At 29.5% G+C, this 19,063-nt stretch overlaps 2 protein-coding genes across 3 annotated transcripts in view; both read left to right on the top strand.

Moving 5' to 3' along the window:
- LOC119671504 (mucin-5AC-like) overlaps positions 1 to 19,063 on the top strand; it is a 531,335-nt gene that overhangs the window by 90,523 nt on the left and 421,749 nt on the right. The window lies entirely within an intron of this gene.
- Positions 1 to 19,063, top strand: part of LOC119671506 (putative leucine-rich repeat-containing protein DDB_G0290503) — a 49,746-nt gene that overhangs the window by 2,455 nt on the left and 28,228 nt on the right. The window contains exon 2 of one of the 2 annotated variants that reach the window (XM_038082176.1): positions 707 to 814. In XM_038082176.1, coding sequence (XP_037938104.1) covers positions 707 to 814 — 108 coding nt within the window. Of the gene's footprint in view, positions 1 to 706; positions 815 to 17,675; positions 18,023 to 19,063 lie in introns of those variants that run through there. The other variant, XM_038082178.1, reaches the window with a different exon arrangement.

Genomic DNA, 19,063 nt, shown 5'->3' on the forward strand with positions numbered 1-19,063 from the left:
TCTAATCTATACTTAGTTATTGCCAGCTGTGCCTTTGCAAGTGGGACACCAAAATTTGAAAAATGAATGTCACTAAGTAGGGTTTGGCCTGCCTTGGCAAGCTTATTTGGCTTGCAGTAGCCCGATATGTCCCTGTGTTCAATTACCCATTTGACTTGATTAGCACGCTTAGTTAAGTCGTTAAGAGAAGTCCAGAATTCTTGAATTATTAATGATGTAGCTGTGGCACTTACAAAGATTTGATAGTAGTTTGTAGTAGTAGTCTGAGAAGGTTACGATATTTATATCGGAGATCCTTGTGCGTACTGAATTGCTATTACTTCTATCTGAAAGACACTGCAATGGTTCGGTAGTTGAAGCTATGAAGATGCTAAACCTAGTTTATAAGAAAACATGCCATCCCCGACTCTTTCGTATTTTGACCCACAGTATAAACATATATGTCTGAAAACATATAAACTAATATTTACTTTGAAGAGGATTTATTTGCAAGTTAATATTGTGAGGCTTAAAAAGTATACTAACTAGAGCCTTGTTGTTTGCTAAGTTAAACTTCAGTGCAGGGTTATGAGATATTACATTGATAAGTTTTTTGAATTGGTGTATTTCCATATATTACTTGTTACGTATGAATTTATTTAATAAATTGTCATATCTTGCATATCGGAAAACTAACTAAATAACTTTATTTATTTATTTTCAATAGATTTCGATACTTCGCAAACAGATTACAGAATTACAAAACAAAATTAGCGACAGTGGAGGTGGCAGTGCTTCAACTTCAGCGGCTTTCAAAGCGAAAACAGCAAAGTCGGTGAGTGTTGCAATGTTTACCAACTTATACGCCTATTAGTAGCGCAGCTTGTACTATTTTATAAGGTCTAATTAAAAAACAAATTACTAACAAAATACCAGAAAAAATTGACCGAAAAATAAACTAAACTGAACTGCGTTCAGTTTGCAGCGCTGTTTTAAGCAACAATATTAACTGAGTGCATGGAAGTACTAGTGTATATACATACACATATGTACGTACATAAGTTCAAATGTACTATAAATGCCTGTATATATTATATATATATTTGTAATTTTTAGCATTACTGTAAGTCATACATTTTTATGTTATTTTTTATCATGTATGAGATAACAAATTTATTCCTTAAATTCGTATTCCAAAGCTAATATTTGGTTAGTGATAAAATTTGTTTTTTATATCGCTTTTTTGCTTATCGCAGTGAATCAATAAGACCTGAAATAAAAAGTGGACTTGATAATAGGTGGGGAGTAGAGCGGTTGCGATTGTTGTTACATTCACCCTTAACCTCCATTATTTTTCTATGATTGCATTTTGGTAGGTTTTTGAATTTGTTTACCTGTAGGTGAAATGTGGAGATAAGAGACCCTTATATGCAGCAACTGCTTCGTGGAAAAATTTTGTTATGCACTTACATATATGTATATAAGTATTAACTGTATTTTTGATTGCAAACTACATGACAGTCTTCAGTTCCTCATTATATCTTTTATACAGGTTTTTATCTCTGGTTACGTCGGCGTTATGCTCCACATGCTTAATGCTCGCCATGTGTGAAATACTCTACAAACTTTATTGTATTTACTTAACAATTATAAATATATTTTGAATTGTGTATGGAACGTTATTTGATTATTTTAGATAAGGAATTATAATCCACATTATGCACACAACTGTACCTGTTTACGTTGAAAGTTCAAATAGGTCGAGTTCTTTGCAATGCTCAAAACATGAAATCGGTTTTGTTTTGAATTTATATTCGGACTTAGTTCTGGCTTAAGCTAAAATTTAAGCACTATTACTTAGTTGCAATATTTGAAATATTAAATATAGAAAACAATAGTAGTTTATATTATACCTATTGTGACATGTCTTTCCTCCTACCCTAAACAATATCTGTGTGTTATAATTCATAAGAATTTCCTTATTTTACAGATTCTTTGGGTTACTACTAAAACATCAACATAATCTTAGGCTGTTGTTGTTGCAATAATAGTAGATCTATACTATTTATAATAATAAATAATAATAATAGAACGGAAGTATAAGGTCAGTTGTAAATCCATAGTTTAGTTTAATATGCTTAGCTTGAACCTGCTTTTTTAAATACTAATTAAATTGCGATTTCTTGAGCGTTCACATTCGACAAAGAATTTTAGTAAATATGGCTATTTTGAACAACCTTGTTCACAGTATATGCCTATAATACTTATGTTAGTCTTCAAGATATCGGACTTTAAAGTTCGATATTATTACAAGAAAACTACCAACAATAAGTAGATTATCTAGCGAAGTGAAAAAAGTTGTAGCAAATACCTATTAAAATCTATTGTCACCATTATAGTATAGTGTCAAACTGTACACAGATGAGCATACTGTACGGCAGTAAAGACAGCATAGCAAAAGGCTAAAACCTATATCACTGGAGTCAAGCATTATTCCATCCATTGCTTTATATTAATGCTTTATCTTATACCGTGGAACCCTAAGCATTACTGCATCCATTGCATTATATTAATGCTTTATTAATTCTACTTCACCATGAAAAACTAATGACTATGGACATAGTTAAATTCTGGTTATCAGTTTGGCTTTAAGATATGTTGATTTCATCTGTATCCGTCTCAGTCTAGTAAGTCAATTGCATTCGTAGTTATCTATTGTTGAATAGTCCTTCATTGAAAACGAGTCTAATCATTTGTAGTGACAGCTGTAAGATGGGTAACGCTATACTGAGTGTGGAAATGGATACATTCAAAATATTATGGAGTTTCTGACTATTGCGATGTCTTTCAAGGGTACTATTTATGCCTATGACTTCTTGACAACACATGCTGCTGACCAAATTTAAAGTAATATTGATTTTTTTTTAAGTGAATAAGATTTTGCTCAGTTATATATTTATACTATCAAATAAATATCATTCTGCTTGGAAGTGTTAAAGTTAAGCCAAATTAACATCTAAGACGATTCTACGCAGTTTAACATATTTCTTCTTTGAATTCACTATCATAGGTATAACGTAGGTAACTAAAAACTGAGCTAGCTATATGCTATGCATTAGTGACACGTTTGAAGTATGTGCAAACCTTGGTATATCTCTAAATAAAATCTGAAATTATTGTACAGAATAATTAAGTATAAAAAGATACGAATCTACAATATGGAGGCATGTTAATGCTGTTTTATTGAAATGCTTCGTAGAAATCCTAGTCATTTCAATTGCAATGGTTTGGTTGATTGGTTGGTTGCAGTGACAGTGGCAGTGGCTGGCCATTAGATAAGTTCCAGGTACCTCAATTAGCGATTTTTCGCTACCACATTTTTTGCTACCACATTCCACGCAAGAACCCTAGTATAGAAGAGTAGAGACTAAATCCACATCGCCGAATTTAGATAATTTAATAGATCTTTCCTCTTCACCGATAAACAGTCTGATAAACTATCAAAGAAGTGTCTTCCTAAAAATCTATAACTTCTGGACGCCAAAGCCGGGCATTCACAGAGAAAATGTATTATGGGATCTTTTTCCTACGGGTTTCCCAAAACTTCTGCAGTGAGGATTATGGGGAATGTGCAGTTTCTTTGCGTGGGTTCTTATAAACCAATGACTAGAAAGAACTGCAGTCAACCTTGCAGTGTTCACGCGGTCTCTTTTGAAGAGTTTCGAACAATGGTTTTAAAAACATAACCTTTTTAAAATAACTTATCACGGAACGTATTGCTTAATTTTTAATAAAGTTTTAAAAACAAAATCATAATTCAACGTCGCTTGGTTGTTGATATTGGTAAGTGACTTTAGAATTTAAAGCTGGGATTTGTGTTTCTTTTAAGTTTTTCTAAATAAAATATGAACAGTTGTATTAATAGTCATCGTCTTGTCGAGTGCCTGATCTTATCTAATCTATCTAATCTAGCCTAATATTAAACAAATATTCAAACTATTGGGGTGATTTGACTTTTTAATAGTGTACAAAATATATATGATAATTCAAAGATCATCACATCTTAAAAATCGTTATTTTTCGTATATCATATATTAATTTATTTATTATTACTACATTTCTGTTATTTCAGTTAAAAAATAAAAAATAAAAAGAGTAGTTCAGCATATGCTATTTTCGTTATCATTTTATTAGATAAAAAATATCCCCAAAATCATTTATGAAAACAACGTATCAACCCTTATTTTTGGCATTTGGATCGATATTACCCTTTTGTTTTTAGTTATTAGATGATAAAAGCTGGTCTATCTTATCTCTTTTGTATGCAAAACATATCCTATTGGTTAGGTCCTTATCATGCATTGCACGATTTTGACATGTTGCCGAATGTGCTCACCTCGCGCCCCAATTTGAATTGTAGGGCTAAACTACTGTAGCCTCGTGGCTATAAATATTGACTCACCTGCTCGAAACTCTTCATTTCAGTGACTAATTCAGTTGAGTTAAAAGAGAATTTTTCATAAGTGTAAAGCAATTAAATGCTATGGGTTAGCACTATCCATTTTAAAATTTAATTTTCCAGGAATATTTAATATATATGAATAGCAAATAAAGTGCAAATGGATTTGCTACTTTTTAATTTTCTGGTCCAATTAATTTAAAAAATAATACTGTTTTATGTGTGTTGGAAATAATTAAAAATCTTTTAACGACTAAAATGTTAAGATCAGAAACAGATTCTTTTCAAGAAATCTTATTTACACAAGTCAAGCGAGGTAAGTGCTTATTTTTTTTTTTTTAAATTTCAATTAAATTTAAAATTTCTATTAAAATTAAAAACTTAAAAAAAATAAAAATAATATTTTATGGAGTTTAGTTTGTAATTAGATATTTTGCATGAATTTGTCATAAAAATCAGAAGACAGATTTTTTGCTAATTATATGGTTTTTTTTATTATTTTAAGATTTCAAATAGTTAAAAAAATATTTTTTTCAATTTAGTAATTTTAAATAATATATTTAGATATAATATTAAAGAAATTGGAACTTTCCCTTTAGAATAGTGCATTTTCTCCAGAATAAAAAGGGGTTTTCTTTGAGTATATGTGTACAAAAGTTGGTTTATTTGTTGCTGGTTTATAATTGAGAACTTTTATTTAATAAATTTATTATTTGGATTTTGCTAATAATGCATTGCATTAATAATAATAAGTAATAAGTTTATAAGTTCTGAATCTTTTCGACTGCTGTGGTTATCGGGTATATGCGTCAGAGACATACGTTCAAGTTCTGCCTTTTGCCACAATTTTTAAGCTGATGTTCTTCAGTATCTTATTCCTCATTGCACTGAATCTTGGTTAACCCAATGAATTTCTAATAGCTCGCGACAACTTCTCTTTAGGTGTACACATTATCAGGTTGTTTTTTTTTGTTTTGCTTGGGTTTGTTGAAGAATCCCATAGTTTTGTATTTTAAATAATGAAATTGAAGATAAGAAAATAGTTGTATGAATAGTGATCGATGTATATGGCTTATGTTTTTGTCATCATAAGGAAATTATGGTACCACTTCTGGTATAATTATTTTCATGCCATTAATGTTAAGTCATTGGGTTAAGGAAAGCTATTTTGATTTGTTTTGTGTATTATTAGTTGTGTGCCATTATTCCTTTATTCTAATATTGCAAAGTTTTAGTTTTGCTAAACTAAGTCAAGTATTTTCACAGTTCATTATCGGGGCTAAATTTGACATCCTTATTTTCAGAATGAAATTGTGTGAACCATTTCTCGGCAGTTCTTTTTACCATAAACATCACACTTCTTTTCACACTTCTACGTCTTATTTTGTGCTTTATTGTTCTAAAATTGTAATATATAGTTCAGTTTTTCTTTGAAATCTCTAATATTTAGTTGTTTATTTATATATGTAAATATAAAGTATAAATATCAAATCAAAATTCTGATTGATATGCCTCGTAGAGACATCTGCCTTCTGGTAGGTTTACTTACAAGTCACTGCAAACTAGGGAACCATGCTAGAAGATTGAATCTTCCTTCAATCAAACCTGTCGCAGCTGTGGAGAAGACGACGATAGTAGCTCTTATGTTTCTGCCTAGCTCACGCACGGTGGCGATTTAACACGCTTAGAGTTCCTTTTCTTGAGGATCTTGACGAATTACAAGACCTGACACTAAATAGCATTTTAAGCTTCACGAAAGTTTCTAGGTGGTGGTAAACCCTGAGTTATTCCTATATACGGTAACACAATGTGTCAATAAGCCTAAGTGGATCCTGCAGGAATCGCTGGTATAACCTTCTAACCTAACCATATTCTACCGGAATTATAAATTATTCGTCAAACTGAAAAAGTTATGCTATGTTAAAAACGTTTGAATATAAACACGCTGAATGTTTTTTCTCCAACCCACTATTTATATATATAAACTTTTAACTAAAAACATTTACAAATGTACCAAACATAAAATATTTAAAATTTAATTGATCAATTTAATTCTACAATGATTGGACACAAAAGTTACATTGGGCATGATCCATGTAATGAAGGGTAAAGAATAGAGCTGAGTTTTATTGCAATTCATTCGCAGCGTTAACAATGGATGCATGCTTTGCATATGAGCCCATTTATCTGGCGTTAATAATAGTCGCAAATGTTGATCGTGTTGATCAGTAAAGCATTAAAAAACACTCAAAAATTAGATAAAAGATTATTAAATATGAAAAAATGAAAACTGAAAACTGAAAACTTCGCTGACACAATTAGAAATTATTTGAAATTAGTATTAACGTGCATTAACCAGCCGTGAACTAAAAAGTGTTGGTGCACAAGTCGGTGGCAAGCAAACGTGATCATTATTTGGCGATGCCATAAGCCGGAAGTACGCCATGATGGAGTTGTCGAACAGATTTCGATTTCAATTTCAGTTTTCAATTATTTTATAATTTTGTTTATAAAACATTGTCTGCGATAAATAAAATATTAAGAGAACCTAATTTTAAACTCAATTTTGATGATTTTAGTTTGTTCTAATGTATTCTTTATTAATTTTTTTATAAAAGATTTTTTAACTGACAATATGAAAAAACAATTGATTTTTAAATTAATAATATTTATGTTATCATTTAAGAGTTTATACATAAGTTTCCTTTAATGAATTTTAATCATAACAAGCCATTAGTGCTGTTTGTTAGCACTCTGCTGGTGTCGCTAGTTAGTACTCTTGCTAGATTTGACCACTTTTGCTGCTGTTAACTAGCACTCTTGATAGATTTTGCCGATTTTGGTACTGTTAACTAGTATTTTTGGTTGATTCAGTCAATTAAAGTCTTTCTATTTAGTAAGTGAAATGAATTAATTAAAGTGATACTAATATATGAATTAAATACTGAACAAAGTGATGTGGAGGAACTTTACTTGAAGTCGTTGATGAAAAAAAGTATTTTGCTATTCTTTTTGATTTCTATAAATCCATTTAGTCTCAATAAATTGCGTTACATAGATGACTTATGCGTTATTAGCTTCATGCTTGTCGTTGCGATCATCTATTATTATTTTAAAGACAGCATATTGCAATTACGAATATAGTATACATAGTAGATTCTCTTAGAATAATTTTCTTTCTTTTTCTTCTTCTCTGCTAAGTTGGTTAATGATTATATTATCTAGGCCAACAAATTTTAGGATTAACAAGCAACGATTCCGCTTCTTTCTTTGCTACTCTATCTACGTTTTTCTTGCATTCGATTCTAATATTCCTCGAACCCATACATGGTTATTTTGTCCCAGTATGGTCAGTTATTCTTGAGATCATCTAAAAATTGATTGATTCAGTAAGGCTAATACGTGGTTGGAACCTAAAAGGGTACATGTTACAAAATAAAAAGTATATATAGTAAAAAATTAATATATAATGCACATCGTTATCGTTATTATTATTATTACAACAATCGCAGTTCGTAATGTAGAAGATATTGATAGTTACATAAAACCTAGAGTAGTTTTTACATCATTTAGAGATTTATCTTATATCAACTACCTCTGATAAACTACATATTTTCAGTTATATTTTTTTTAGTTGATTGTGATTAGCTATATCAATTTTTTAAGGTTGAGATCTCTTAAGCATATAATTTTTTCTCTGAAGATAACTAAACAGTAACATAATAAATGTTTTTTAATTTATCTGGAAGATGAAATCGTTGAATAAGAATATCCTCTTATCCAACTTTAAGGAATTCAAAATGGGCAATAAATGCCGACAAATGGAAATGTTCACACTTGTATTGGCGCACATCCTTTCAACCTAACCTTACCTAACTGCCTCATTGGTGGCCTTAAGTGACCGTAAGTTCAGATAAGAAAACACTGTAATAGACCGGTAGCCTGAATCTAATTGCTCTATTTGGATTGCTTTCTTCCGCTTATAAGATTGAACATGATTTGCAGTTCACTGTATTTGTGGTTTTACTACAACAATCTAAATATTCACAGTAAAAGATATCATTAATATGTTTTGTAACAGACAGTCTTCAAATAAACTGTGGGTTAGTTTTTAAGGATTTGTTAAAAAATATGCCATATATGTTTGTTCGTTATTATATTTTTTTATTATTTTATAAATAATTAATTTATCTAAAAATATATATTCCTATTTTTTTTCAAAACCATAAGAATTATATTTATTGCATAATATGAAGTCACCTTAAGACTTCCCTGTCAGAAATAAGTTTGAGGTAACATATGAATTGATTGGTAAAGGATTAAATACAAACTTATATATATGGTAATAGACTGTTGCCTAACACACCCTGTATGCATATATATTTACATGTTTAATTGACAATGCAATCAGATTAAATGTACACTATGCGATTAATATTGTTGATTTGTTTAAACGCTCCATTACCAGAACGAAATGACATGGTCAAATCACACAAAGTCAAAAATTATACAATATTTTTTTTTTAGAGAATATCAAAAAAACCAAAAAAAAAACAATAAGAAATATAACATTTTTTAAACATTAAAACATAGTTAATCGCACCAAAAGTGTGCTAGTTTTTAGGTAAATCACTGAAATTAAAGCAAACAATATGAAATAAATTTCCCAACAAAAACTGGCGTCCATTTTTACATGATTATTTTTCCAAGTAGCTAAGGTCGCCAATTATGTCGTTTCCACAGATACACAGATACACAGATATGTAGAGACGCAGTTACACAGATACGCAGATACGGAGTTGCACTTTAATGCAGGCATGCAACGAAAAATGTTGCTTGCTAATTTTAACTTAAAACCTTGTGCTCATTCAACGAAATGTTTTTCTTTTTATAAATTTAAGTATCTGCAGCAAACATTTAAAACAAACTCGTAATTTACTTTTTATGAGTTCACTTGGATTTGTGTTCTAAACGTTTTTCAGACCTTAACAATGCGAACCGTGAGTCTGGCCCACATTTTAACTTGGACAAAAACAAAAACATTAACGTTGGAGACTCTTTTGCAAAACTTAAATTATGGAAATCGACACAAATTAACGCTCTACCTATGTGAACATTTTTTCAGGCAAATAATATACAAACAAAAAAAAAAAAATAAATATAAAGTATGTTATGTTTCAAATTGATCCTAAACTTTAATACAGCATGAAAACTTCTTCAGTTTCTTGAAGTTATTATTGGAAGAAGTCAAAATAGTACTGCTCAATCTATGATGTCTACTTTGTTATACTTGAAGATAGACTTCTAATTTTGTCTTATAAACCCATGATAAATCTAACAATATACTTTGGTTTAAAACTCCAGAATTCATCCAGTTAAAATAAATCCATATGAATGAAAGTATGGGTATTCTAATAATTGCCGGCGTGCAAATAAGATAGATAAATGTTATATACTGCATTTCTCGAAATTTATAGGTGTCAACATTCTTTTATGCCATAATTCAGTTCACTCTAAATCAAGACTCGTCTACACACATTCGTTATTCCTACAATACTTATCTATGTACGAGAATGCTGGACTTAAAAAAGTCATAACAATGATCCAGATGATTCACAACAAGAGTTCATACTAAATAATTGGTGAATAAGAAGTAATAAGAAGTTTTTGGTAATAAGAAGTTTTGTTACAAAATACTAGGTGGTGACACAGAGGACTACAAATGACCCTGAGACGTAGATCTGATAGCTACTGGAATATTAGTTAGAGTTAGTTTAAATCACTAGTTAACAAGTAAGGATATCGTATGTCAGTAAGTTGACAGTTGAATAATTATTTAAAATTAAAATATATATACAAGTGATATTTGAGAAAAAGACCACCATCAAAGAGAAAACAATAAATCTAAAGATTTTCTGAAAAAGTTCGTTTTCTCCTCACTTTGTGTAATTTATTTTCATTACTCAACATTTATCTGAGAAGTTCATTGAAATAAATGTACATAATTCACACTTGAATAAACAGAAACTTAAATCCTTTTTAAAGCAGAAAACAATAATAAATAAGTAATAACATATTTAATAAAGCATATGTTATAACAAATCCAAAAATACTTTTTAAACCATTCCCAAAGCTGAAATACATATAGGTATATTATTATAATGACTACGAGTATCTATACATCGAATGCAACTACATATATTTGTATGTATCTATAGATAAAATTGGTCGTTATATTCAAACACATACATATATCATTAGTGATATAATAATTCAACATTTCTAAGAAAAAAAAGACTGTGTAAATAAGATATTATTTATAAAGATACACAAGTATCTGTTTATTTACAAACAAATTAAAAACATTTGCTGCATTTAGAAACTCAATCGTTTGATATTTATTCTGCTTTCCAATTCAAATCTAACAAAAAAGAACATTCATCCAGTCTGTTTATATTTCATGTTCATATTTAAATATGAAGGTAAAATCGGAGCAGGTTGACACTTTTAATGGGTTGAAATCTGATTAAAGTTTACGAAATATTATCAAGAAGTGTATAAATGGTATTCCTTTTGCTTTATCTTGAAAGGAAACTATAGCGGTTTATCTACATTATAAAGTACTTATCCGCCTATTTATTAACCTTTCATTTATTTAAGTATCCAAAAAAGTTCCGGAAGTGACATATTATGTGTGAAATAGTTTCGTTTTATATATAACATAAGTTGAGTGTCCATATCAATTAATGTGTCACAAAACTCATACATACTAATGACTTTATTAATTCTTCGTGGAAAGTCTGTATGGTGTGATAGTTATTTTTATTTTTAACACATGTACAATACAAGTGTTTTTGGTATAGGAATGTATTAAGTTCCTATAAAATCAGATATATTAAACATTCGTTTAAATTCTATGGAAAACAAACTGTTTTTAATATAAAAATTTAATGCTAAAATCAAATGATTAATGTTATAGTAGTCAAAGCGTAAAATAATGTTTATTTTTTCTTGCCTAGAATGACGCGTCTTATGACGAAAAGAAACTATTTAAAAGTTCGAAGAGTTCGATTAGAAATGAAAAGACAACAACAAAAATGTTAGTTAATTTATTAAAATTTGGCAGACCATATAACGCTTTTATGTGAATATTGAATTAATATTCACATACATACACATACATGGTTTTCCACAGATGTGATCAATCTTTAATATTACTCTAGTGTATTCAGGCACATTGATATGTTCCGTGAAAATATCAGTTAATCTGATGATTTAACTAAAAGTGTTTTAAAAACCAATGTGATTGATTTTTCATAGAAATGATCAATCTTTAATATTACTTTAGGGTATTCAGGCATATTGATATGTTCCGTGAAAATATCGGTCTTTTAGTGAACTTTCTAATAAATCGGTACTTGATTGGATATTTTCTTTTATCTGTTTTGTTGCAGTAGTGCCGAAGATAAGGATACTGCTAATTAAAACATAGGTTATAAGGGATCTCATTTAGCTACAGTACTTGCTCTCAAAGAGCAACTGGGGCTTATCAAAGATTCCACTGTGCGGCCCAACACTCCTTATTAAATCCCTACGAACATTATAAAAAACAAACATAACCTAGTTAGCAGTTATGCATATCATATTTGTTTTGTTTTCTCGCTTTTTAGGTGCTGTTAGCTGACTTTTTTACTTTTTTTAATTTAGTATATATTTTTGAGCTAAGTTGTGCACTACTTGCGTGAGTAAAGGAAGGGGTCGGCTCTACTTCGTGATTGTTATACTATAAATTCAATTTAGTAGAATTGATATGGCTTAAAAAATGTTGAGCATTATTTATTTCTGCTTTAATACATAACTGCTAATAGTATTTAAATGATAAAAAGTACATTTTATCGGATTATTTATACTAGAACTACGTCGTTGTCTATTTCATTGCAAATTCATTTTAAGTTTTTGTGAGTTTCTGTAGTTCATTGATTGACAGATTTAGATAAATAAATTTTTCCACATAATATAGCATTTATAAAGGGATACTATCTCAGATGGTGTTAATGTATATTTATTCAGCAAATTTCCCAATTTTACGACTACTGATTCATTTAGTTTATCTACTCGAAACAATACATCAAGAGTGTCGATAATTTTTTAGACTTTAAACCCAAAAACTACAATATAAACGAAATTTTGTCAGAAGAACGTCTAAACAATTGTCGTGTGTGAAATTGGCTTTGCGAAGTGTTTTGTTTTCTGGTCGGATAGTGAGTTCCATAATTGATGACTTAACAAGTTGTTGACGTTGCACTTCCTCACACTTAAATGAAGAAGAAAAAATGCCCATAACTACCAAAACAAATATTTTCAAGCCTTAAGCAATTTTTCAATTTTTCAACCTTTCAATTTTTCAACGTCACCAATTTGAAGAATAGGAGAAATATGGGAAACGATGAGATACGTTCAAAGAAAAGTAAATAAATAAAATTTTTTATGAAATTTAGTATGCAAAACGCTGACTAAGCTTCAAAACGATCATTCAACTGCAAAATTTGAGAGTTCCGCCGTTGCGACGTTGTGCCGGTCTCGGTTTAGTGTGACGCTTCATATACCATATAGTATAGGTAAATTTTGGAGCCATTTTCATTAGATACTATTGTTGTTATAAACGTATGTCTACGAAAAGTAGCTGCATTTATGAGATGCTAATTCACCTGTATACGATTTGACGTCAAAATTTGTCGTTGTGAAGATATTTTAAGAACGGTTGTGGCGAAACGACAAGTTCCTCATCTTGGTTGGGTTCTTTGTACTCAACGTATATGAAGCTGGTTAGCCGCGCATTGTAGCGCTTTATTTGTAACAAATTTACAAAAAACAAAATTATCTTTTTCTTATTAATTTTGTTAGATTTGAATTTTGTATTTTAGCAGCAAAGTGCTAAATGAATTTGTTGCTGTTGTTGTAGTTGTATTTTGTACTTAACCATCGCAACGTCCTGCACTCACATCTCATAGTTGTCTACTCTCTGTTTACCTGTACATATGCTGTTTGTACAATCGTTTTGTGAATACATTTCTCATACATATTTATTCATTCATTTACTCTAGATACATTCTAAATTAACTTGACACACTAACAAAATGTATCTGCGGCTGTGTTGAATCTTTTTATGCTGTAGGCTGAGTTGAGCTGAGCTGAGCTGTGCTGTGCCTTTTTAAACAATTTTGAACGTGCATTTGCATCTTGTTGTGTTGTCTTCGCTACATGATCAGCGTACGTGTGCAAATACAAATTGTTTAAATATTTATTAATTCTGCTGCTATTTTTGTAATACTTTATTCATTAAATATCGCATCTATTTGGGTTTAATATCAGTTAAGCGATAAACGGTAAAAATTTTAATATACAAAAATCGGGTACGAGTATGTGGACATATTTCGAGTCTTCCGTTTTTGTTCTTTTTTTTTGTTCTTTTTTTTTTTTTGTGTTCTGGAGCGGTTTTTGTCAGAAATATTTTAAATTAAGAAAAATAATTAAAATTTCTTAAATAATCAATTTTATATTTCAAAAAAGTTATTAGCCATCTGTTTTTAAAAATAAATAGCTACAGTTAATTTGAAAATAGTTATGATTTTTTTAATTAAAATTTAATTATAACATTCTTCTTTATTTTGTACTTTAATTTTCTAAAAGAATTCAGTAATGAAATCCAGTTCTAATTATATAATTTATTAGTTTTTAATAAATATCAGACATACTTTAGATAGCTAAGCAGATAATTTTACTAAACCTCACGAAAATCTTACGAGAGCACTTGACCTTGGATTGTGTGTTAAATATGCAGAGAATTAGATTCATTATAATTTGGGTTTCCACTTCAAGCTATGCAGGTACTTCTTAATAATGTTATTGACCACGAAAAATATACTTGAAGTTCAAATATAATAATAATGTATGTTTGACTTTGTCAAATATATAATCTTTTCCATAATCTATTGTATAAAGCAGTACCAAATAGGAGACCGTTACAAGTCTTGAATGCGCAAAATCAACAATTTTCTAGTACCCAGACAGAGAATCAGTCTAATTTTACAGTAGTGTTGAGTCTGTAGGATATTGGGACCTTATTGGTAACCCCACAATGTGAACAACTCGCTCACGATGTGGACAAACAACTCTCAAGAGAACAAAAAAACTATCCAACGTGTCTTTCACGAGTACCTCTTAGAACTGGAAGTTCTATTCATAGTAATTAGTTAAACCTAGCTAATAATATAGTATATGCAGCCAGTTAATGAAAATTCTTTTCGAATATCACTAAGGATCTCTTCAATTGAAAAATTATGATAAGATTTTATTCTAGTGTAAAGTGACTAGTGCAGGTACGTTAACTAATTTCTGAACCACATTAAGTAATATTTATCAATTTATTATTAATATTACAAAATTTCTTGAAACAAGTACCATGAATTGACATGAAAGTGCAAGCTAACTAACTAATATGTTTGAAAGATGGAGGTGTAGAAATATTCATTAACATTCATTTGAACCAAAATATGCATACGATCAGTAGTTTACTGATATATTATGCAGGCGTATGTCACGTTTGTCGTATTGCAATCTGTTAAAACCAAGTCAATTTATCTTTATTAGAATGATAATGAAAGCATTTTGAAATCTGATTATCAGTAAAATTATGTTATCTGTGGTTTGTTTAATTTCAACTTTATTGTAACTTTATTGGATTGAAGTTTTATCTTTTCTCTTATATTTTTTAAATCATATATAAGAAATGATGAACTTAACAAGCGATCTCAGAGTAGAACAAATAAGAGACAATGAAGATTTGTACATTAAAGTATGTAATTGGCACTGAGTCCTTTAATATCTAAAACAAATTTAATAAACATGCTCTTGTGAGATAACATTTTATGTCCGGGGAACATTCTGTTGTTCATAGACTTGCGGCAATAACAAACATCACTAAGGAAGAAAGTCAGGAATGTTTAATTTATTGATATTGATTGCATTGAAGATTTCGTCCCACGAAAGAAATGTCATAATATCTTCATTAAATCGAGTTTAATAATACTAAGTACCGAGTATAAGACCGGCGTATTCTGTTTCCGGTTTAAATCGTTTGTTTGGCAGTTCAAGGTTATGATACTTAATCATTTTTAAATATTTAATCAAAATTCACCTAGGTGATATGTTATACTATTAGTATAATGTATGTCGCATTAGTTAAAGTTGTGATCCTGGATTAAATCTATATTGCAGCTTTAGTGTATTTAATAGACAGTTCCTGTCAACGTGACACACACACACACTCTCTCTCTCTCTCTCTCTCTCTCTCTCTTAGTTTCGCATAGATGTATTATTAAACCTACTTGTTGTTCCTTTGATCACTTAATTCTTTATTTAATTAAATATATTAATCTTTTATTGTCATAAAAACTGAAAGGAAAATTTTTGTCAGACTACTGCCTCGGTCTAATTATCTTTGTTTCATACAGTTTTAAATACTGTTCTTTTGTGCAGATTTTGTTCGAAATATCACTTATTCTTTAAAAACATATATGTTAGGAATAGTAATACTTTTGTAAAAATTAAAATTAGATCTAATAAACATAATCATGTTAACAGAAACATATCTTTATTATAAAAATGGATTCGTATCATAAAATGGTTAATTCCATATTATTAGATAAATCTATGCAAATATTTTTTTAAATTCACTGGAAGGAAGAAGTAGTATAAAAAAATCATGTTGTCCATAAGAGCACGTAAATCATAGATTGAAAATGCAAAACTGAATATGAATTTCTCATTTAAATTGATTCCTTTCAATTATGAAGGAAACCCTTTTAAATCACTCCTGCTTGCATTGATATCAACTATATATTGTATGCTCAAATATATTGTATGCTTTAAAAATGCAAAAGTCAGAGTGGCAGGTAACAGCACCATTAACGTAAAAAAACAGTGCATGAAAAATAGTTGACTATAGACATGGAATAATTATGTGATAAGATTATTGTAGAAAACATTCGTGGGTCCATATATCTTAGGAAAAAAATTATAATTTTTTTTTACGAGATACGGGTCTTATTATTTTATGAAAGGAGCTCATAAAAAATTTTCAGCCAAATCGGAGGTTATGAGATCATTTTTTGCTAAAATCCGTCCGGTTTTATTAAAGATTGCCCTTATACATTTTCAATGCTAATAACTATACGTATATGTAAAAGCATTTTGAGAATTATAACTCGTTAAAAAATTACATGGACTTCAAGGGACTAGTATTCAAACTCTAGACTTTATTTGTTAGTCACTACTAATAACTCATTTGAATATAAAATCCTGATAGCTTTACGTACAAACATTCCGATATACTGACGTACCATAAAGATAACATAAAATAACAGTATGTCTCTTCATTTTTTGATACACTTAGCAAGTTTTGACTCCATAAAACTCCATGAACTAAATTTTTTCCTTCTAATTAATGTATTGAACTTCTTTTTATCAAGTTTAAGCATATTTTATGCTATTAGATAACGACAAACACAGAAGCAAAATTAACGCCTTTAAATTGTGTCAGGCACGTTTTTTTTGTAGAAGTATTTGTATTAGCTTTTCGTATCTGCGATCGCAGTGTGATCGATTATTGCATGTGTATGCCGCCTCAAATGCAAGTGTTTGTGGTTGTGGTATCTGCTAATTAAACTCATATAAGCATTTATTAGCGCGATCGGCTCACGATCGCCTCAGAAAACCTACGTGTCAGTGCGGCTATATACAAAAATCTAAAACTCGGTTTAACTTTACTTAAACGCAGTCCATGTTCTCGATACTGAGTCGATTCGTTCAGGTGTATAGGTAAGCTTGTGTTTGTGTTTGCCTTTGTGTTAAATATTATACAATGAATTTTGCTGATAACAACACATTTTTAACTTTTGCTTATATAAAAAATAGTATTTACACAGTTTTTTATTTTTTAATTTTTTTTTTAACATTTTTAATATACAAAACTCTAGACTCGCTTACCAATCACTTGTTAGTATTTGTATCTGTGTTTATGACAGTTTGCTTTACTGTCTATCTGTGTATCTGTGTGTACACTGTCCTATACTAACAAAGTACAATAAAGTATATTATAGTAATTCTTTGTGCTAAAAGATACTTTTACTGTGAGATATTCAGTATCTCACAAAACGTTTATCGAAATGCACGAATATCAAGAATATCAAGAATATCAAGTAAACAAATAGCTAAATAAGTAAATAAAGTGAGTGAACCGAAATGTGAAAACAAACAGAAAACGACATATAAAAAATGTTAGGAAGAAAATAACGAATTTTAGTGAACGCGAGAAAAATGCACCTTTTTCACATTTTTCACATCAAATTCGAATTCAACGAAATACAAAACTAAAAGTGAAAAACCCTAAATTCTGCGGGTATACAATGCAAGTGTTACAGTGCCCTCCCGTTTTAATATCTAATATCTAACAGTGTATACTCGTGCTTGCATATCAATTAAAAGTATCTGAAGTACAAACAATTTCCGACATCAAAAACAATTGTAAGTTGCATGTTAATTTAATTTTGTATATTATTTTTTTTATTTTAAGTATTTTATTTTCAATAATTGCTCGTATGGCTTATATGACTTTTATAAAATATTACATACTAAGTCATCATAGGTATTATAATTATTAAAAGTTTTGACGTGAAATCGCCCAGCAGTCGGTACTACGGCCAGAAGAGTCTTATTGTACCAATTTCACTATTGATTGCACAAAGCCCTTTAAAGTTTTGTGAACGAAGTCCAGAACTAAATCTAGAGAAGAGCTTTTAATTTGTTCTCTGGTGACAGAAATTCCATATGAAACAATTTTCTTCTGTGCGTAAGTCATCATATAGTTTGGATAAGGAATTTATGATCAGTAAAACAGTAAACAGCAATAAAAATATACTTTTATTTTAACTTGATTTAAATTTTAGATATATTTTTGTACTAACATATAAATAACTTATAGTTACAGATATATAAATAACTTATAGTTACAGATATTGAAAGTCAGGAACAATTCAAATCAAAATCTTATGCTATGTTTAAACTAATGAATTTAACTCCACATATATTCAGCAATAAGTGCTATTTTCTATACAAAATCCATATAAAAGCCATATAGAAGTATATGAAAGAGATTTAATAAGTTCAATCATAAATATTAGACATGATCTGTAAAAATTCGTCGAACAGAACTTAGTACCATTACTGTTTTGCCATTGACAAAACGAGTTTCTCAAAGGATAGAGAAATGGATTATAATACTAACATCTTATATGGACTATTTACTAATAGATATTTTTTTTGAATTTTTACATACATTATAAGTATGCTCTAATGCCAAAAATCGATGAACTAATCATAATTATATATCTACTGAATGCTAGGACCTAGAATATAGCGTACAAAATATTAAAATTCTATCGAAAATTCTGAATTTTTTAACAATTATTGTCGTAACAATTCTAGATACTAATTTAATTGGATAAAATCAAAAGTTGATTTTAAATTGTTTGATTATTTGATTTTAATAATGACAGAGCTACCTCT

The sequence above is a fragment of the Teleopsis dalmanni genome, chromosome 1 (genome assembly GCF_002237135.1).
Source record: "Teleopsis dalmanni isolate 2A chromosome 1, ASM223713v2, whole genome shotgun sequence".
Taxonomy (NCBI): domain Eukaryota; kingdom Metazoa; phylum Arthropoda; class Insecta; order Diptera; family Diopsidae; genus Teleopsis; species Teleopsis dalmanni.